At 53.2% G+C, this 19,094-nt stretch overlaps 7 protein-coding genes across 7 annotated transcripts; 4 read left to right on the forward strand and 3 right to left on the reverse strand.

Moving 5' to 3' along the window:
- Positions 1-1,214: 1,214 nt before the first annotated feature.
- POSPLADRAFT_1150501 (hypothetical protein) lies at positions 1,215-2,472 on the forward strand (the record flags this gene model as incomplete). Its single annotated transcript, XM_024486423.1, has 6 exons — positions 1,215-1,245; positions 1,298-1,401; positions 1,458-1,580; positions 1,633-1,866; positions 2,025-2,137; positions 2,193-2,472. 6 exons carry the CDS (start codon positions 1,215-1,217, stop codon positions 2,470-2,472), a joined length of 885 nt encoding a protein of 294 aa, XP_024336132.1.
- An 879-nt stretch (positions 2,473-3,351) lies between these two features.
- On the reverse strand, positions 3,352-5,230 carry POSPLADRAFT_1150732 (hypothetical protein; the record flags this gene model as incomplete). The annotated part of the gene is made up of 6 exons (XM_024486451.1): positions 3,352-3,459; positions 3,632-3,824; positions 3,971-4,692; positions 4,750-4,882; positions 4,940-5,055; positions 5,108-5,230. The coding sequence occupies 6 exons, from the start codon at positions 5,228-5,230 to the stop codon at positions 3,352-3,354; spliced, it is 1,395 nt and encodes a 464-aa protein (XP_024336133.1).
- Positions 5,231-5,751: 521 nt separating this feature from the next.
- POSPLADRAFT_1184060 (hypothetical protein) lies at positions 5,752-7,042 on the forward strand. Its single transcript, XM_024489053.1, has 5 exons — positions 5,752-5,765; positions 5,816-5,895; positions 5,947-6,019; positions 6,075-6,331; positions 6,389-7,042. The coding sequence occupies exons 1-5, from the start codon at positions 5,761-5,763 to the stop codon at positions 6,955-6,957; spliced, it is 984 nt and encodes a 327-aa protein (XP_024336134.1). The 5' UTR covers positions 5,752-5,760; the 3' UTR covers positions 6,958-7,042.
- A 3,977-nt stretch (positions 7,043-11,019) lies between these two features.
- POSPLADRAFT_1048679 (hypothetical protein) lies at positions 11,020-12,199 on the forward strand (the record flags this gene model as incomplete). The annotated part of the gene is made up of 4 exons (XM_024479568.1): positions 11,020-11,247; positions 11,305-11,373; positions 11,433-11,593; positions 11,653-12,199. The coding sequence occupies 4 exons, from the start codon at positions 11,020-11,022 to the stop codon at positions 12,197-12,199; spliced, it is 1,005 nt and encodes a 334-aa protein (XP_024336135.1).
- A 1,021-nt stretch (positions 12,200-13,220) lies between these two features.
- Positions 13,221-15,716, reverse strand: POSPLADRAFT_1048680 (hypothetical protein; the record flags this gene model as incomplete). Its single annotated transcript, XM_024479569.1, has 13 exons — positions 13,221-13,289; positions 13,351-13,429; positions 13,484-13,607; positions 13,672-13,934; positions 13,995-14,133; positions 14,182-14,302; positions 14,353-14,425; positions 14,481-14,619; positions 14,675-14,764; positions 14,817-14,982; positions 15,038-15,296; positions 15,513-15,641; positions 15,700-15,716. 13 exons carry the CDS (start codon positions 15,714-15,716, stop codon positions 13,221-13,223), a joined length of 1,668 nt encoding a protein of 555 aa, XP_024336136.1.
- Positions 15,717-15,883: 167 nt separating this feature from the next.
- POSPLADRAFT_1151184 (hypothetical protein) lies at positions 15,884-17,981 on the forward strand (the record flags this gene model as incomplete). Its single annotated transcript, XM_024486504.1, has 11 exons — positions 15,884-16,052; positions 16,097-16,188; positions 16,239-16,380; positions 16,434-16,513; positions 16,564-16,667; positions 16,719-16,803; positions 16,852-16,963; positions 17,017-17,189; positions 17,247-17,461; positions 17,528-17,646; positions 17,698-17,981. The coding sequence occupies 11 exons, from the start codon at positions 15,884-15,886 to the stop codon at positions 17,979-17,981; spliced, it is 1,575 nt and encodes a 524-aa protein (XP_024336137.1).
- Positions 17,960-18,947, reverse strand: POSPLADRAFT_1067155 (hypothetical protein). Its single transcript, XM_024482150.1, has 5 exons — positions 18,844-18,947; positions 18,617-18,786; positions 18,520-18,564; positions 18,262-18,460; positions 17,960-18,201 (listed from the first exon to the last, which is right to left on the reverse strand). The coding sequence occupies exons 1-5, from the start codon at positions 18,917-18,919 to the stop codon at positions 18,068-18,070; spliced, it is 624 nt and encodes a 207-aa protein (XP_024336138.1). The 5' UTR covers positions 18,920-18,947; the 3' UTR covers positions 17,960-18,067.
- Between the last annotated feature and the right edge of the window lie 147 nt (positions 18,948-19,094).

Here is a 19,094-nt window from a genome sequence, read left to right on the forward strand (position 1 = left end):
CGAAGGAAGATGCCACACCAATGGCTACTCATGTTAGTACGCTCAGAGCGTCCTCTCGCCCTATGTGTGAATCTTGTTGCACTTTAGAGCACCGGCATCTGGTATTGTCTTGTGCTTTGTCAAAAAGGGTCTCCGCGGAATGACTTGTTAAAGGTAGAAATCATGTAACCTGTTTGTGACCCGAAAGCCATCGGCACAGGCGCAGTTGATTGCTTCACTCTATGTCTGCACAGCATGCAAGGATTCGCCTTACGTGCTATCAACCTCAACTGTAGTGTTTAATAATACTTCTTAAATGAAGTGCTATTTTCGTGAAAAGCGGGAGTAGTGCGGACATAGTACATCTGCACTGAACGTGAGCATGTGGTCCACTGGCTATTCAGTACGAGTTTATACATGAAGATATCCTTTGCGTACACGCCGCTGTGACGACACCATGGCGAGATGTATGCATTTCTTCTTTGAGAACATTGTACGCGGCTGACCCTAAAAAGGGTGATCACCGTCGTTTCAGTGACTGGATGCAGGTACCTGTAGGTGCACTGCCAATAGTTTCCAGCCGCTCGATGATACTTCTCTGTCACGGCCCCGGACTAGCCAAGGTTCTGTCAACCATCACACCTACAGCAGGATCATGAAGTAAAGACAAAGTTCCGCATATTCCTAAATGGATCCCATACACTTATCGTTTAGGATTTCCAGGAGTATCTTTGGTTTCAGAAACACGAGTCGAGAAGAACCGCGACACCTCGGTCATTATGATGCAGCCACGCGTAATGAGTCTAGAAGAGCCGCCGTTGGCGACGGATGAGACCTCGGGGACTCCGCTATTGCGAGGAGATAGGACTGTTCTCACACAAGGTGGTTTAGGGGTTGCCGCATGACAAAGCACGGCCAAGTCCCGGAGGACCGAAGTGGGTCCAATTGTGAAACAAATGCTATTAGACTCCTGTCAGTATTCAGTCACTTTGTTATTCAGCCAGCTCCTATGTGATGGGGATACGAAACCCAGAGAAAATCGCATGCAGAGGTTTACTTATTTAGGAGGTGAAGACGATCAAGTTAGTCGAAGATAAAGACGGCCCGATCCTAGTAAACCATATTGGGCAGTTGTAGGCGTCTGTTGTTACACCCGTGACGCGTGTAGGCCAGTCGGAGACGGCGGACTGACCTTGCTTGCTCGTGTGCGGGTGTACCTTTGCCACTTCTCGAGGATGGCGTTTGAAAATGCGACGGTGACTAAAGGTAAGTGCGGAGAATTGCCCTTGCGGCTGTCTCTGAGACATTGCGGCGCCAGGGTTGATGCTGGGCATCGCTTTCACAAGCATTGCCGTGGGGATTTTCGATATCAAGCATTACGCGAACCTACAGCTAAGCCCTCATCTGTCGAGGTATCATCAAGTAGGCGGATTTGCCTTGTTCCTGTAATCCATTCGTACTGACATCAAGTTGAAAAGTATTGGCGCCTTTTTACGTACCATCTAGCCTGTGTGAACTCCAGCGATTTGCTCCTGATTGAACTGCTCCTATACAACGTCGGCGTGCAGATCGAACGCTCATTTGGAAGTGTAAAATATGCAGTGAGTCGAGGTGCAATGATGCGAGCTTACTGGTCTTCATATGCAATCGCAGTCCTTCCTTGCTGTCTCGACGTTGGTCTCGACGATCATCACCTTTCTATGCCTCCTCATCTTCCAGATCTCCCGCGTTACTGGCAACATGTTCAACAACCTTCACTCAGGCCCCATATCTCTCATCTTCAGCATCATGTATCAATATGTGCGACTTGTGCCGCAAGCATACCAGCTGAAGGTATTCGGCGCAGTCTTCAGCGATAAAATATGGGTCTATGTTATTGCCGGTCAGGTAAGCACGAGGCTGGGTTTTGGCCATGACTTCCATCTATTGCGCCGCGGCACAACGACTGTCTGTATGACACTTAAAGCACTGGAGTGTCTTCGAATCGTGCCCAATTTTTCCATAACCTCCGCCGCCTTTAGCCCCAGATACTGAAATTTGACTAGCTTGCCATATCATGGCTACCCGCCAGTCTTGTGCCAACTCTTATCGGACTCCTCACGGGATTCATATACAGATCTGATATGCTGCAACTCAAGAGCTGGCGCATTCCCCATCGGTCGGTCATTATCCTTTGGGACATTATGATAGCTCGCTTAGAATGTGACCATCAGATTGCAAGTATTCGCTGAGACCTACCTACAACTGCTACTTGGGGAGGGCCGGATCATGAGGCGTTCGAATCGTGTTTTCCCCGACGCTCGCCTTTCCAATCGAGCCAATCAACCAAGCACGTCGGACGCCGATGTAGTGACAACTGCCCCCCTCCGGAGGAGCCGCATGCACCCCCAAGAGCGGACTGGAAACCGCCGACAGTCCGACATTCGGGCTTTGATGGTGATGTTCCCGGACGTCGGACAGGAGGCTATTACGGACGTTGTCCAGCGAAGGTGAGAGTTGCAATCTCCTTTACTAGCCTCTCGTGCTGCGACCCGATGCCGCGTGGTGCCTTCTTACTCGACTACGCGTTGAACTAGTCTTTCGGATCATTCGCTCGTCTTGTACTGTCTTTGTCATCACATCCCGCCAACGCCACCGTCTCTTTTTCCCTTTGCGAGTGGGTCTGTTTACTCATGCTGATCTTCATTTAGCCCAAATATCGAAGCTGCGGTCGCAGTACTGCTCAGTTCACAGACATGATCATGCAACCTGTGGCATAGCATATGTCGTCTCGGGAGTTCTGCCAATGTCTCTCCTTTCAATCACGTAAAATACTATACGTCATTAGTTGCAGTATCATAAACACACGGAAAGTAACTTCCTCCCGAGTTAGCTCGGCGGTCAATTCGGCTTTCCCAGTGGCGCACGGGGGAGTCCTGAGTCCGAGCTGATTCTTCTCGAGTCCGAGCCGACATCGTAAGGGAATCTCCACACTAAATGTACTTCCGAAGTGATTGATGAAAATCCTGTGATGCTCCTGGTAGCTGACGTGCCTGAAATCTGCTTCCGGGTCCCAAGCGTGCGAGGTAGGAGATCCTCTCGGCAAGGCGACATCACCGGACACACCCGCGAAGGCCATGTGGAGACTCTCGTGGAACTGAGTTGTGATCTCCTAGAAATCCAATGCGGCACTGTCCAGGCCGCCACAATGGTCTGATAGCTCGTCCAATAAAGGAATTATCACGTACCTCGGATATGATCTCATTACACTGCGTAGGCGTTGAATGCACTGCGCCGGTATACAGGCGTCATGCGCTCAAAACATGGACATACTTTTCTAGCAAGAAGAGTACACGAATACATAGATATGACGAGGATATGCTACATATTTCATTAAGCAGCGCCGACTGAATCGGGCTCTTCGCCGTCAAAAGCACCCTCATCCTCATCGTCTTCTCCGGTGAACGCGTTAGCGGGAACAGCGTACAAACGCAGGACCGGCTAAAAGTGTAAACAAAACGTTGTCAGTAAATGCCCCAGACAAATGAATGCGTGTTTGATCCCCCCTCCCCCTCATGTGATGTATGTACATGTGCGCCACATTGGGGCGCCTCACATGGCATACGGCGAGAAAGCCAAGGGCGTGTACGGCAATTAGACTGAGAAGTCTCACCTTGTTGGGGTCCTTGACAAGGACGTACTTGCCTTCCGGCTGCTTCATGCACATGTCCGTGACGGTCCGCACGATGCCCCAGCCGTTTGCCAAGGACACATTTAGCTGCGCCGCGAAGTCCATCGGTCGCGTCGACGTCGTGCTCAGAATGACATGACGGGTGTTATCCCGCGGATTCACGCGCGAGATGAACCTAGAAGAGGGGTCAAGTGATTCAGTCAGTGATTAGAAACCATGCTGCGCAAATTAAGCGGATAACAAGGGCCTAGAATCGAAGGACGATCCGAGGCAGTGGATGCAGCCGCAGGTACTATCTATAGCTGACGCGAGAAGACTCACCCAATCTTCAACAGTTCCGCACCGGCGAGCACGCTCTGCACAGTCCATTTAGCGAGTTTGCAACTGTTGTTCTTCATCTCCGTGGCAACAACAGCTCCACGTTGAGAGTCCAGCTTAGTCCGCCAGTCGGGCGCGCCACCAGCGCCCGGTGAACGAGAGTCGAACTCGTTGAGTGCCCTGATCGTCACCAGACCCTGACCGGCGCGCGGGTTATCCTGTCCTGGTGTGTAGCCATCGACCTCAGTTCGAACACACAACTTGATGTCCTCGTCTTCAGTCACACCCAAGTCAAAGACACGGTAGCGGTACCCGCATGATGCAAGAGGTTCCGTCTCTTCTGGGCCATAGAAGGGGTTGGGCTTCGAAAATTCGACAGCTGCTGGAGGAGGATTCTCGATGACAGTTTGGAATGCGAAGTTTTGATTAATGTAAGTTGCCTCGAGAGAAAGCGACGTTGCAGTGTTGATCGAAGGTGTCTCTGGTACAGCAACCTTCTCATTAGGGTTGTTCGGATTGACGGCTTGGGGATCTTGCGGGGGGTCAGCAGCATTCTCGTTGACAGTTACGGTGTCGAACGGGCCACCGTCGCGCTTATCGAAGAAAAGCTTGTTGCCTTCGCGTACGACAACGATGTCCCATGGGTAGACTGATCGGGGGGCACACATGAGACCACTGAGGATGACGTCTGTCGTGTACACAGTAGCAGTGTCCTTTGATGCCAACTGTCAAAAAAGAATGTCAGTTGGCAACATTGGTAAGCTTGCATCAGAAATAATTACCTCTTGTATGACCGGATCGTCAGACGTGGTAGTGTTATACTTGATGCGGTCTAGTATCTGCAGGGGCTTCTCGGACTTCGTGGTGATACGGTCGTAGGTTTTCTCATACGCATACAGCCGACCGTAGTCGTCCCTAATTTCGTAACGCTAATGAGCAACAGAAGCCGCGTCCAATGACTGCACTACTCACAAATCTTCGGGATCGTCCACTTCAAGACGTAACTTTGCAAGTCTGTGGAACTCGATCTCCTCCAGCATAGCCCAGTCAGGAGAAATGGCCACTGAGGCTTCTCGTGAACGGTTGTTCTAAGTGACATTCAATAACGTTTACAAGAAAAGGATTTCTAGTAGTACCAACCTTCTCCCAATCCCTCCAGCCTCTCCTTCCGCCTCGCTGGGCTCCACCCCCACGTCCTCCATTGAAGCCGCCGCGTCCACCCCTTTGCGCGCCTCCTCTGTTTGCCCCACCCCCTCGGCCCATACCACGGCCCCTACCGAGAGGGCCGCCCCGGCGTGCAGCGCTGGTTTTGGTATCAACGAGGGAGAAACTTGACTCGTCCTCAGCATGGAAATAGGCGAAAGCACTGGCAGTCCCACTGCCGAACGCTTGTTGGCCATCGCGCCTACCACGACCACCAGGGCCTCCCCCACGAGCATTTCCCTGCTGAGCCGCCGCGCCTGCATTCTGTCGATTGTCGCCAGAGACGTCATTCCAGTCAGCAAAGCGGCCGAGTTTGTCTGTTTTTGAGTATGGAGCATAGGGAATGTCCTTGAACTTGAATTGAGCCGGCAGATTCGAAGACGAGGGTCCCCAGCCGCCGTCCGGGTTGTCATTAATCTGTGGGAGCGAGAACGAAGCCATGGTAGCTCTCCGATGTGCAGAATGCGGTGGGCGACAAGACAGGCTTGTGGACCAAAACTTTTGTGCTGCTTGTGATCGGTGATGCACGTGATCGTACATACACGCCAGTAACGCGCCGTTCGCGATTCTTACTTCCTCCAATCGCCACCATGAAGTAAGTCATTAGGTTCATCGTGCCACAAAGTGCTCAAGAGCGTTCACCAGTGTCGTTCGCGAGATAAATAAGATCAACGAGCGCGAACTCGAGCTCGGAGCAGCCGGATCCTGGCACGACGATTACAAAGGTACTCGAGCTTCATCAATGTCCTCAAATAAGTACTGAAGCAATTGACTAGACTCTGCATACATATTTATTGGAGGCCTCAATTCTGAATTGACAGAGGGTGATGTGATTACGATCTTCTCACAGTGAGTACTCTAAACGAATCTATTGGTCCCCCTGCCGACCATCCATTCTCAATAGGTATGGCGAGGTCATGGATGTCAATCTCCCTCGTGACAAAAACACGGGCAAGACGAAGGGTTTTGGCTTCCTCATGTATGAAGACCAGCGCTCAACTATATTGGCAGTCGATAATCTGAACGGCGCCAAGGTTCTCGAGCGAACTATGCGGGTTGACCATGTGAAGGATTATAAACAGCCTAAAACCAAAGGCGAGGATGGGGAATGGCAAGACCGAGCGGAGCAGAGCCTCAACGCAAAGCCAGAACTAGTTGTCGGTCAGTCTCTGGCTTCTGGTGCGCGGGCCACATCGCTAACTGCAACGCACTTCGCAGACGACGGCGCAGTATCAGAGTCGTCGGAAGACTCTGCGCCGGCTATCGACCCGGAGGACCCTATGTATGAATACCTCGTCGCGAAGAGAAAGGAAGAGACGGCGGCCAAAAAAGCCAAAAAGGGCAAGTCCAAAGCAAAAGGGAAGCACAAGGACGAAACGCCGGAGGAGCGACGCGCGCGCAAAGAGCGCAAGAAGCTACGCAAGGCTATGGGAAAGTCAGAAGCCGTGCGCGCAGTGGAGGAGCTGCTGAATTCGTTCGAGGGTGCTGCAGGAGGTAGAGCCGAGCGCAGACATAGCAAGTCGCGCAGCCGAAGTCCGCAACGTATGAGGGACCGAGATGACCGTAGGTCGCGAAGCAGTCCAGAGAGAAGACGAAGTCAGTCACGTAATCGGTCTCCCGTGCGGGAGGGGCGCTCTGTCCGTGGAAGAGAATCGCGGTCGCGTACGCCCCCCACCAAGCCCTATGGCGACAGACGTGAGAACGGTCGATACGACCGTGCCGACGACCGTAGGAGCTACGGTCGCGACCAGAGCTTACTATCACGAAGACATGGGGATTATGATTGACGTGCGTGCTCTATGTGGTTGACCAGGCTGCTGTATATTGAATGTGATTGGCTCGTCGGAAATCCTATCTCATACGTTGCACTTCCCAGACGGACCTTGAGTGCGCACCGTTGCAGTGCTGTCGCTAGGTGACCATGTCAATGAAGGACGTGTAACATTTCGCCTCTGTGGAGTCTCCGCCAAATCGGGAAGTCGCTGCATATCAATCTCTTCACAGCACAGAGTGTATCTTCGACTGTCCAGGAGCTTTGCTGGTATGATCCAGACCTGGCTACGAGGGTTGTTCATTGGCTGATTTCAGACAGGATGATAGTTGTGACATGGGGTCCTGCGACAACATGTGGGATGTCGCAAGGGGCGCACCCAAGTCCTCGGATCGTGCGCTAACAAATGCCTGAAAATGAACGCTATCCGTATACTCGGTGCTTCACAATGAGACATGTCGTCAGTGCCATTGGCGGGCAGAATGGCGCGGATCCGCCCAAGACCAATCAGAGCTAGTGCCCGCAGACAGGCCCTAGGCTTACTCCTGGAGCGCGTGTAAGCGATGCCGGCGGAACACAAGCGGGGTCTCACCGCACTGGCTCCTCCGTGTCAAGCGTCCTGGTGCGCCTATTGAGAGGGCGCACTCACGAAATGACAGTCTTCGCTCGGCTATGTAGGTGAGAACGGGGAGACACATGCCTGTGAGCGTATATGTCATGCACCCTCCAGATAACGGTGAGAACTGAATCCTGGGTTGCCGTCAATCCCGCGGAGAAGCAATACCTGGAGGTTCCGCGGACGCACGCAGCAACGGTAACGTGTGGAATGTTTGTCACAGCGATGACCAGCTTTTCTCGATCGCGCCAGATCGAGGAAACGCGCTGCGAGCGAAATTCACTTCAATTGCACCCATAGCCAGAGTTCTGGGATGAACTGTCCGCTCGGATGCTAAGATGTCGTAAGATGTATGTCACCCGTTCATTACGCCGTGGCTGAGCGATGAGTGCCCCACATCTCAAACCTAACCATCCCAACAGACACAGCTGTTCGAGATGGCGGCCGCTGATGGACCCAGGCGCCCCGCGGACACTACTTGCCTCAGTGAGACCGATGGACGCAAATACGCGTACTGCTCCTGCCTGGCTCCTGCTGAAGGGCGTCCGATAGTATCTATCTGTCACGATAAGGTTCGGAGGTGCAGGCAAGAATGGCACACGGGCCTGATGACCCCTCATTGCATCGCCCTGGGCTGCACAGCCCGTGCCTGCGCCCCGCAGGGAGCCAAATCGGTGCGTGTGCCGTGGGACGCCGAACACGGGGAACCTGCGAAGGGCGTTCGACGTATCACGTCGCCGGACGTATTCGCACGTACGTGTGTCGCGCGATCAACGCTGCAATGAAGATCGGAACGCCATTTGCCCGTTTGGTCGAGGATGGGGGACAGTGTCGCAGCCGCCGGCCTGAATGAGGCGGCAGGACCCCGGCCAGACGTGATGCAGGTATGGGGCTCGGTGGTCTGGGCGGGCACGGTAGTGCATGCTTCTCTGTAACGGCAAACGGGGCGGAAATGAAAGTGCCTTCGTCGGCCAGATCAGGGTTTCATGCAGTGATCAGCTGCGAAGCGCAAGGGGCACAGCATCCGTCCTGACGAGTCTGGGATGAACATGATGTGAACACAGAGTAATACGTGTGGTAACCTTGCGAAGAGTCCAGGTGCGTCTGTGTGGACGGCGTTGGTGGTCCATGCTGTGCACGGCCCTGGGGTCTCGCGATGAGCGTGAATAGCGTTCATCGGAAAGTCATACTCCTCGATTTATTGTCATCTGAGAAATCGGCTTGTGGCCAGCTCCGCAACGTGACAAGATGTGAGGTAAATTGTTCGTCGGTCGGAACGACGAAAGCGTCAGATACTTGGCAAGACACACGCCAGCCGTTCGTGTTGATCAATGTTTCCATTTCTATTCCAGCAATCCCAATAATGATAGACGTGTCCTCGCAGATTACAGTCCTGCCGCGCACGTGGGGCAGAAGCTACGGCAACGCATGGCAGAGGCGTCCTGCCCTCGCAGCGACTTCGTTGCTCCGCCGTATAGTGCATCACGATCCGTCGGGCTTCCTCGTTTGCCTCGCAGAGCCTGATGATGTGATACGGGGAGATTACCATTCCGGGATTCCCCACCTAACAAGCCTTTACGTAGGTTTTTGCAGGGAAGTCTATCGTTATTGGTATTTGTTTGGATATTTGAAGCAGAGTCCACGACGTACTATCTCCTACGTACTTTGACTGGAGGGTCTGCAAAGTAGGGCTAAACGGAGCGGTGTAGTGGGCGGCGTGACGGATCACCGCGTTCAGTTTTGGAATGTGGTTTACCGTTTTCGGATACGCATACTTGAGATCGAACACACGATCGATCATTAGCTTCACGAGGCTCGCCTTTTCTGACAAGTTCGTGTCTTTACTTGTGGACTGGCATCATACCGGCTTGTATATCATGTCAAATCCATAACAACGAGCATCGAGGCACCTCATGTCCGTCTTTTTGCCCGAACCCTGTCTAGTGGGGCCCTACTCGGACACCTGAAATACGCGTACCGAACACTAGCGGGCTCAAATAGCTCTTCATGACGTCCGACGGCTGCTCACAGTGCATCCGGCACTTGTTGGTCGTGTGCTCACGGCACTGACTCGAGGGTGGACACGAGGCAGGTGCACGCATACATCGACTTCGTCAGATGATATTGCGGGCATTCGTCCGGCCGTCTCGCGAGCGCACTGCCCTCCCTTCCCCGGCTGGCTTTCTGCGAGGGATACTACTGCGACGAGGATCTGGTGCGGCTGAGCGATGTCTAGTGATCCATCGGGGAAAGCGCACTCGGCATCTGCGCAGACGATATGGGAGGTCTGGATCAGAGCCGCAACCCTCAAGGGTTGACGCAGATGTTACAGGCACTGCTGGGAGAGATAAGTAAAGGGGTTCGCAGCAGTGGGTCAAGGTGCGTATGTGATGTGGTGCTCGCTAGCTCGGAGCAGTAGCGTGAAACGAGATACGCCATGGCGCGTCCAAGCATGCTGGGCGTTAGATCGTCATCGGCTCCTGTCGGTGCGGCGGCCGATAGAGCGCGGACGCAGGCAGAGCAGGAGAGGCGGAATGCGGGCGTCGACTCGGACAGACGTCAAGTGGCAAGAGCAGTATATTGGCAAGCACAGACGGCGACGAGAGTACAATGGACAAGCGGCGTCGAGTAGACGGTGGTGATGGCATGCCCAGAAAGGCAAGTGAATGTGCCTAATATTAGGATTAGCCGAGGAGAACATGCCCGACAACGCGCGCCGCCGCGACGGCCATTGTCCTCCCTTCTCTTCCAACGGCGCTCTGTCGCCTGCCACCCCGTCCTGACCCCGCCGTATTGTTGTCTTGGCTCTCTATTTGACTCGGTTCGTCTTGTCCTGTCTGGCAACACCAAGATGCATTCCCTCCACCTCCCACTCCTTTACATATCAACCACCCTTCTATCCTGCGCCATGGCCGCGTCGGTCAGACTCTCAAATAGCGGCCTACACCACCGGAGATTTGCAGCACACGAAACATCTCTGTTTCCTAGGTATTTACGCGTTCATGAAGTACTGTTACTTGGCGAACTGAAATTCGACAGACTAACTCCCGAGCTCTTTACCCGGAGTGACTGTGAACCTGCCGACCCCCAGGATACTGTCACTGACCGACTGAACACTCTACTCAACTCCTCTGGCCCTGGATACACCCTCCCATTATGCCCCAACACGGAATACTATCTCACAGCATCTCTCCAATTTACCGCACATGACCAGGAGATCTCCACCGTGGGCTACCCCACAGGAAGCGAGCGCGCGATACTAGTAGTGAATGGAACCATCTTCAACAACACAGGGCAGACGACGGCCGTCACCGGCGCGTGCGCTGACTGCGACGGCATCAAGCTGCGCAACGTGCAGGTACGTGCAACTCCCAAGTCCTCGCGTACAAGTCGTGTAACGGCGCGTAGATCGATGGCTCTCGTGGCTCCGGGAGCATCATCAATGGCGGTGCGAACATCGAAATGGGCGGCGACAACTCCGGTCAGCTCATTGAGTACGTGCATTCCTTCGACCCGCGCGGCTGGTCGTGCCTGCACATTGCCGAGGGCACCTTCAAATGCAGCAACAACACCGTGCAGAACAACGACATCGGACCCTGCGGGAACGACGCGTTCCAGCAGTGGTCGGACGGCGTTAGCATGAGCTGTATGAATAGTTTGGTGCGAAACAACATGATCAACAACCCCACGGTAAGAGGAGTGCTAAGCGCATCGTGTTGGAGCTGTTCTGACGAAGCGTGTCGCTAGGACGGCGGCATCGTGCTTTTTGGCTCACCGGGGACATTGGTTGAGAACAACACGATCTGGATTGAGAACGTACGTAGCGCTGAGTTCGTCAAACTCGGGAAAAAGCGATGCTGAGCCACCGCATACAGAATACGCTCCTCGGTGGCATCAACATGGTGGACTACGAGCCGTGGAAGGGCAACTACACAAACACCGTTGTTCGGAACAACACCATCCGGGGCGGATTCGCGACGAGCAGCGAGCTGCCGGGCGAGAAAGACGGTACGAACACAAACGATGTGATCATCAAGTACGTGCTCTCCACCGTCCGCTGCTCCAAGTGCATGTGCTCACCTCCGTCGCCGCCAGGATCGGCATTGCCATCGGGCCCCGCACCTGGTTCGGCGACGAGTACGGCAGCAACGTCAGCGACTCGGGCACGGTGCTGAACAACCTGCTCACGGGCGCGTTCGGGTACGCCATGGCGATGTCCTCCGCGCGCAACTTCACCGTCGAGGGCAACGCGCTCTTCGGCAACACGTCCTTCATCGGCGCGCGCGGGCCCAACTGCACCGCGGACGACGCGGTGCCGGCCCCCGCCGCGTTCGTCGTCGACCAGAGCTCCGTCGCGCTCTCGACCGAGCAGATCGACTTCCAGAACGTCTCGGACGGCGACAGCCTCACGTGCATCCTCCCGCCCGACGGCGGCGACTACTGGCCGTTCGGCGGCAACCCGGCGAACCCGGGCACCGCGCAGTCGCAGCCCGCGACCGCGAGCCACGGCCTGTCGGGCGGCGCAAAGGGGGGCATTGCTGTCGGCGTCATCCTCGGCGTTGCGGCGGTGGTCGCGGCGACGTACTTCATCCGCCGGTGGGCGTTGCGGCGCGCTGCGACGGGCGGGCGGGCGACGTACTAATTTAACGCGTCCGCGCTGGACGGGTTGTTTCTTGCATGAACTCGCTTCCGACTCGGTGAATGGACTGTGCTTGCATCCCCGCGTTCCCTATACCTTGATCGGCACAGTGCTTGTTTCCACCGAGACTTGTATCTTACTAGGACGGCGCCGCTTACGAACGGCTGCTGCGTTCGCCCCGTCCTGCCTTGCGTATTCACCTTGGGACTGTGTTATTAGACATTCTAGAGCTGTAGCTGTATTCGCATTTATGATCTTGTTAATGACCATTACCTGTTCGAGTAGACTCACTCTATCGTACCGGGCTGGACGTACGTCCGCTCAATAGTCTGTGGTTCACACCGCACTCGTTCTAGAAACTGTCCATAACGGCAAGATGATCATAGATTTACGAGGTACAATACAGATCAGCTACGGTTTCTTGCGAACGGATACAACATAGTAAGGACCTTCGAGCAGGACGCTGCCAACAGGGAGAGGAGACCGCATGCACCCGAGAGAAAAGCGGTCGTCCAACACGACCATCGAGCGCAGTCAGTCCGCTCAGGCCAGCGTAAATTACCTGTCAAGTCGAAGAGAATGATGAATAAACCAACCAAGAGGTGATGTGTATTGTAAGGGGATGCGTAGACTTGTATACACCATGGGGACGCTGTGTCTTCTTCTCTTGTTGTGTCGCACCTGAGCAGAGAAGGAAGAAAGGGAATCCGGAACAGGCAGGGCGGCAGGTACTATGGCGCAGTGACGCCGGTTGCGACCGCGACGTTTTCTCCGAGGGGTAGCTGTGGTGACTTTATGTGAGCTGGATCCTTAATGTATATTGCCGCAGATTGTTTTGGTGCTTCTTGTGCGGTGCCTGTGGAAGGGGTTGCAGACGAGATGCCGTTGTTGTGTGACGGCTTCAGCTGGGTATTGATGGACACTGACGCCACTGAGGTCAGCGAGGACGGATACGACTCGGATACCGAATTCGATGCTCTGAAAACAATCCCAGACGGGCATCAGGAAAGCGAGAAACTGCGGGCTACTGTACCGACCGTCGACGCTTGCTGCTGGGCACATCGGGCGAGGTCCCGTTAGTCTTGTCTGCGCCCTGAAGACAGAAGTTTCAAAGCCGTTAGAATGTCGAGCATACAGGGGTATAAATGACGCACCTTCCCGTTCTTCGGCCGCTTCAGCGCCGAGCGTGGTTGTCGTTCGCCCTCGTCAAAAACATAGTCAGGCAGTGCGGTGCTGAAGATGACACATCAGTGGGATAGCGGTCTTCCGGCTAAAGGCTTTACATACGCCTTAATATGGCGTACGATGATCCCCATATTGGATCCATCATACTTATCCCACATTTTTACCAGCTTGGCGAATTCCGTGGTCGGATATGATATGTCTAGTTTGCGAGGACCAACCGATCCCGCTTCAGACGTTCATGTATGAGCTCAAGTAATCTGATACAGTCAAGCATTCGGGTATACACGCACCTTGTTTCGGTTCGATAGCGAGACCAATGTAGAAGGATGTCAAGTAAATGGAGCTTGCGCCTTCTTTGCCTTCAATCTCTTCCTTTTTGCGCTTTGCCACAGCATCCGAGACGTCACCTTGCGCGGCTGCACGCAGTTCTTCCTCGCTGAGACAATGTAGGACTTGCTCGAAACCCTTAATAAAAGGATGTGCCAAAGTCAGGGAGTCGACGTATTCAAGCTTCATCACCAGCTGTCGTATACGAGATTCCACCGTACCAGCCCTACATAACGAGGAATACTGAGAAATGATACCAATGACCACATAAATCCCAGCTCCATACCACTTGATCTGTAACTCGGAGCTGCCTGTGGATGCAATGACTTGCAAGTAATATCGATATTTATGGAAGAAATCGTGCTTGGAAAAAAGCTCCGACCAATCTGCAGAACCGACGATTACCCGGTCGACGATCTCCGAGCCTGCTAAAAAGAGTAAATATCTTCCTGGTGAATAAAATTCTAACTGACCTTTCTTGAATTCTTCTGTCATGATCATTTGGGTCGAAGCCGTAACATTGTGGGTGGCACACATAGAGGGGTATGCGGGGGTAATAATAGGCATTCGATGTGCTCTATCCGCTGGATAAAGCTGCGCAGAGCATGACTACGGCGAAACGAACTTGAATAGATAATCCTGACCTTTGGATTCCAGACTCGGACTGGCAACGGGCCTTCTTCAATTTGCTTGAGAAGTACGGGCTGGGGCCACGTCCTGAAACGCAGAGTCGGTTGTTGCTACTGATAGATGCCACCGACAGACTACTAACCATTGATACATTATGATGAAAAAGCGGCTGACAATTGCTCCTGCAATTGCGTTAGGGTACAGCTGACATATTCGAGCGACCAACATAGCCCAAGCAACACCACCCAAGAACCCGTTCACGTTCGAATAGATGGCTCGTCCTGGGGGATAGTGAGGTCTGTGTAAGCGTCCTACTCCATAGAAGGAAGTACTCACGCTGGGCCCACAATTTGATGCAACGCAACGAATCGCGAAAGACCTCAATATTTGGCACCAGACGCAAAATTTCGTCAGTCACTCGTGATCCTGAGGATACGTCAGAGACACTAGCAGCAAGCAAGGCCGTGGCTCAACATACCATTCAAACTTCGCACACATCGCTCATCTAAATTTCGTAACAGATTGTCGTCTTGCAGGGTGAGAGTGTCGGGTATCGATGACAGCGCCAGCCGAGCCATAAGAAGATCAATGGGTATGCCGGAAATCTTGGTCTTGATGATTGGGACATATGCATCCGGCACCGCCTGCATATATCGTGTAAATATAAGAGTTCGTGGAAGGGTAGACAATCGGACGCACAGATGCTTCATCGACGCCTTCAGTTGCTTTAAGCATTTCCTCGAAGTCCTCGAAGAAATCTTCCCGCGAGACATGTTTGGGTACGACGCACAAGGTATCAATATCGGAGCCGGGTCCGTGGACGCCTAGTCGGTAGGAGCCAAAGGTGAAGATCTTGCCGCCCGAAGCTTCTGCTGCAGCCTGAGACAAACCCTGCTTGATCCCGATTCGTGTGACAAATCTCTTGACCAATGAAGCCAAGCGTCCAAGCACGATTTCTCTGTGGGGTTACACGTCCAGCGCAAGTCAGCATTCAAGTCATCTCGTACGTAGTCTGAAGATGGGGAGACTGCTATACACAAAGAGGAATGGTGTAGTCAAGGATCCGTGGCGCAGTGTGAGAGATGGCCCCGTACAATTGTTCTGAGCGCACCAATCTCAGGAGGTACAGAAACCCTATCTGCGTAGGACCCCGCGGCGAAAAATCAAAACGCACCTCCGCTTCGCCTCTTCTTCGGTCTCGAATGTTCCCTGTCGACGAAGCTCCTCCATGAGTGTGACGGTGACCTCCTTCTCCCTGTCGTTGGACTCGGAGGTTGAGATGGGTGGTGTAACACCCAGATGACTGATATAAGCAGCTATTTAGTACCAGATCCTCAGGTATGCAGCTTCGACACGCTCACCCGTTAGTTGTCGACATGGTTTCCTATGCTGCCTGATGTAAAACGAATGAGAGACGGTGGTGGTCCGAAGGTCACAGCAGAGCGAGCCACTGACAAACTGGGAATCGCAAAGGCAAGCGGCAATGGCCGGACGCCTCCCCGTTAGGGCGCCTAATCAATCTACCTTTGCCACCGCCACCGTCTCATGCTTGTTCATGTCTCAAATCCTACCACGCTCGTGCGGTTGTCTCGCTCTCTCAGCCTTGTGCATACGTCCAGAGCCTTGAACGATGACCCAAGGTGGCCTGGCTGGGATGTGGTCGTGGGCATAGAAGTCCATGCGCAGATAAAATCGCGCCACAAGCTGTTCTCTGGTCAGTGCTCTGGCTGATCTAGCGAGCGATCGAATTACCTGAAGAGTGTGGCCAAGGCTCCTTGACTTCGGACTACAGTGTGCCTCCAAACACCCGAGTGTCTCCATACGACGCCGCATTTCCCGGCACCTTACCTGTATTTACACGTTCCTGTCAAAACGTTACTACGTTGACGCGACAGACTAGCGGCTGAATCCGAGATGTGTTGAGCTCGGTGTAAGAACTGCTATTGCACTCAACGCAAGCGTTCAGCGACGGTCCTCCTTTGATAGGAAACACTACTTCTACGCCGATTTGCCCGCTGGATACCAGATCACGCAGCATTACGGTAAGGCCTTCTATTCGGACCGCGAGGAGGCTGTCTAATAGAATTATGATTAGCACCTTTCGCCACGGACGGACGTCTCACCTTAAGCAAAGAAGACGTCCATGTACGCATCAAACAGCTTCAACTTGAACAGGTAGACCTTTTAATGTGAAACAGCCTGCATTGAACGCTGAATTGGGGTAGGATACCGGAAAGTCTACCTTTGACCCGCGCAACCGTGTGTCAGAGATCGATCTAAACAGGGCTGGCACCGGTCTCATGGAGATTGTGTCTGAGCCAGACATGCGGTCAGTTTTATTTTCTCCTATAGGCTGCATAGCGTCCCTGAACCATACCAGTTCGCCTGAGGAGGCTGCTGATTATGTTCGCACACTGCAGGCATTGCTTCGGTCCGTTGGATCTAGTGACGGAAACATGGAGCAGGTACATGCTACAGAACGATAGAAAGATTTCACTTCTCATGGATTGCAGGGCTCTCTGCGCTGCGATGTAAACGTCTCAGTGAATCGACAAGGCGCCCCCTTGGGCACCCGGTGTGAGATAAAGAATTTGAACAGTGTCAAGTTCATGATGATTGCCATAGGTGGGTTACTGCTGATCATATATTGGTCGCTAACATACCTATACGGCGACCAGTCTCGGAAGTCCATCGACATATTGACCTGCTGGAACAAGGCCTCGCGGTTCCGCAAGAGACACGCGGATTCAATGAAGACAGGGCGGAGACGTATTCTCTACGTAGCAAAGAAGATGCACCGGACTACAGGTATATGCCCGACCCGAACCTTCCGCCATTATTATTGAACGAGGTATGTTTATAATGAGATATTCCTCTGCAGAAATAGAACATCTCATCCTGCTTTCAGGCTTACGTTACCGAGATTTGTCAAAGCATGCCCGAGTTACCTCAGGCTGCTAGGGCGCGCTTGCTGGCCCTAGGACTGTCTCGGAGGGATGTGGATGTGCTTATGGACATAGATTCAGGGCGTGAGATCACCTTTGATGGCCAGCGTAGTGGGGGGGCTCTAGCGTATTTCGACCAAGTTGCCCAGAGACGTGACCCCAGATTGGTGGTCAACTGGTGAGTAATATACATTTGCACTACTTCTCAAGAATATGAATTCTTACTACAAATCCGTTGAAACAGGATCACACATGAATTATTGGGGCAGCTTGCATCCCGCAGAGAGACATTTTCTGAGAATTCGATCTCAGTTGAGCAAATGGGGGGCCTCATTGACCTCCTCCATAATAAGAAGATCACAGGTACACTTCATTCCCATCTCGTTGATCTCAGTTTCCAACTCGCCTTTATAGGAACATCCGGCAAGTCCTTGATGCGGCATATACTAGCAACCCGCACAACAACAATGCCATCAACACTCGCGCAGGAACTCTCACTACTTGCCTCTCCTGCAGATGATTCCAATCTGGAAGCATGGTGTGCGGAAGCCATCGCAGCTTTGCCTGAGGAAGCAGATGCAGCTCGACGAGGAAATGCCAACGTTGTGAATAAGATTGTTGGCCGAGTTATGAAGGCCAGCAGGGGGACCGCGAATGCCCAGTCGGTTAAAGCTATGTTGTTGAAGTTGCTGCATTGATGCGGCTGGTATGCTGTTGTTAAAAGTACATCATTTCGCGCTCTCTGCTGAAGCTACTCATGCAATCTCCTCACGTAATACTTCGCCTAAACAATCACTTTCTTCTCTAGGAACCCAGACCACTCTTTCTCCCCCCAAGAGCTCGAAACGTCGCCTTGTAGCAGTCCATCCCAGAGTGCACTAGGTGAGACATGGACACTATTCTGTCTGGCGAATTTGACTACAGGGTGATCGACGTGTCATCCTCCGCATACGCTGCAGTACAACACGGATGACGTACCTGTATACTTGAGGTCGTCAGTGACGTCAGTTCCGCCATTTTGGCCAAGATCAGAACGAATCGCCAAGAGGCTTTTGAATGCTGCTGTCTGGCTCGCGTTCAGAGTCTCGCCTGCTAGAGCCGCGAGGTTCTCGCGGATCTGCAGAGGCGTCTGAGTGGAAGTCGCGACGTCGAAGTACTCGACTTGTCTCTTGAAAAGCTGCACAACGTCAACTCATTCCGTGTGTGGTCACATGAAAGTACATCGAGTTGACGTACTGCTAGAGAGAATGTCCAGAAACTTTCTGGAGCGACACGAGCCACCTGTAACTTGCCGTCAGTTGTTATACAAGTGATCCACTGTCGAAAAGCGGACCGCTAGACCAGCTTCGTGGACGTAGGTGGAGGAGGCGTGCCAAGGCTGGACTTGAGGGCGGAAGATGACCTTGACCTTCCCTGCGTACTTGCCTCCTGGACCCAACAAAGGTTTCAACACGCCATCGATCGCCAGAGCAATCTTTGCGGAGTATGGACAGACGTAGTCCACTGGTCATAAACAGCTGATTGTCATCATGACCGGGCCCGACACGGTGCCTCACTTACGGAAGATGTCAAGGGTGTGTGGCGAGTCCCAAGTACCCGCGATAACAAGGCCACGGAGGGAAGGTTGCAACGCCATACCGATGAGTAAGTGAGGGTCGCTTGCAAGTAGACTGGCTGTGTATCTCCGGCGTCCACTCGTCCTTATATCGTCGAAGGTCTAGATAATCAATTCTCCAATGAAATTGCAACAGAGTTCGTCATCCTCTCAGTTGCCGGTATCGATCCGAGATTGGTAGTATAAGAGCCCCGTA

This window comes from Postia placenta (assembly GCF_002117355.1).
Source record: "Postia placenta MAD-698-R-SB12 unplaced genomic scaffold POSPLAscaffold_12, whole genome shotgun sequence".
NCBI lineage: Eukaryota > Fungi > Basidiomycota > Agaricomycetes > Polyporales > Adustoporiaceae > Rhodonia > Rhodonia placenta.

Bases quoted from the DNA above. Each gene is read 5' to 3' on its own strand.
- POSPLADRAFT_1184060 (XM_024489053.1), top strand. The intron at 6,020-6,074 runs GTGAGTACTCTA...CATTCTCAATAG, and splicing joins GTGATTACGATCTTCTCACA to GTATGGCGAGGTCATGGATG. The intron at 6,332-6,388 runs GTCAGTCTCTGG...CGCACTTCGCAG, and splicing joins AAAGCCAGAACTAGTTGTCG to ACGACGGCGCAGTATCAGAG.
- POSPLADRAFT_1067155 (XM_024482150.1), bottom strand. From the start codon at position 18,919: ATGGCGTTGCAACCTTCCCTCCGTGGCCTTGTTATCGCGGGTACTTGG. The intron at 18,461-18,519 runs GTACGTCAACTC...GACGTTGTGCAG, and splicing joins TCTGGACATTCTCTCTAGCA to CTTTTCAAGAGACAAGTCGA. The intron at 18,202-18,261 runs GTACGTCATCCG...ATCACCCTGTAG, and splicing joins TGACGACCTCAAGTATACAG to TCAAATTCGCCAGACAGAAT.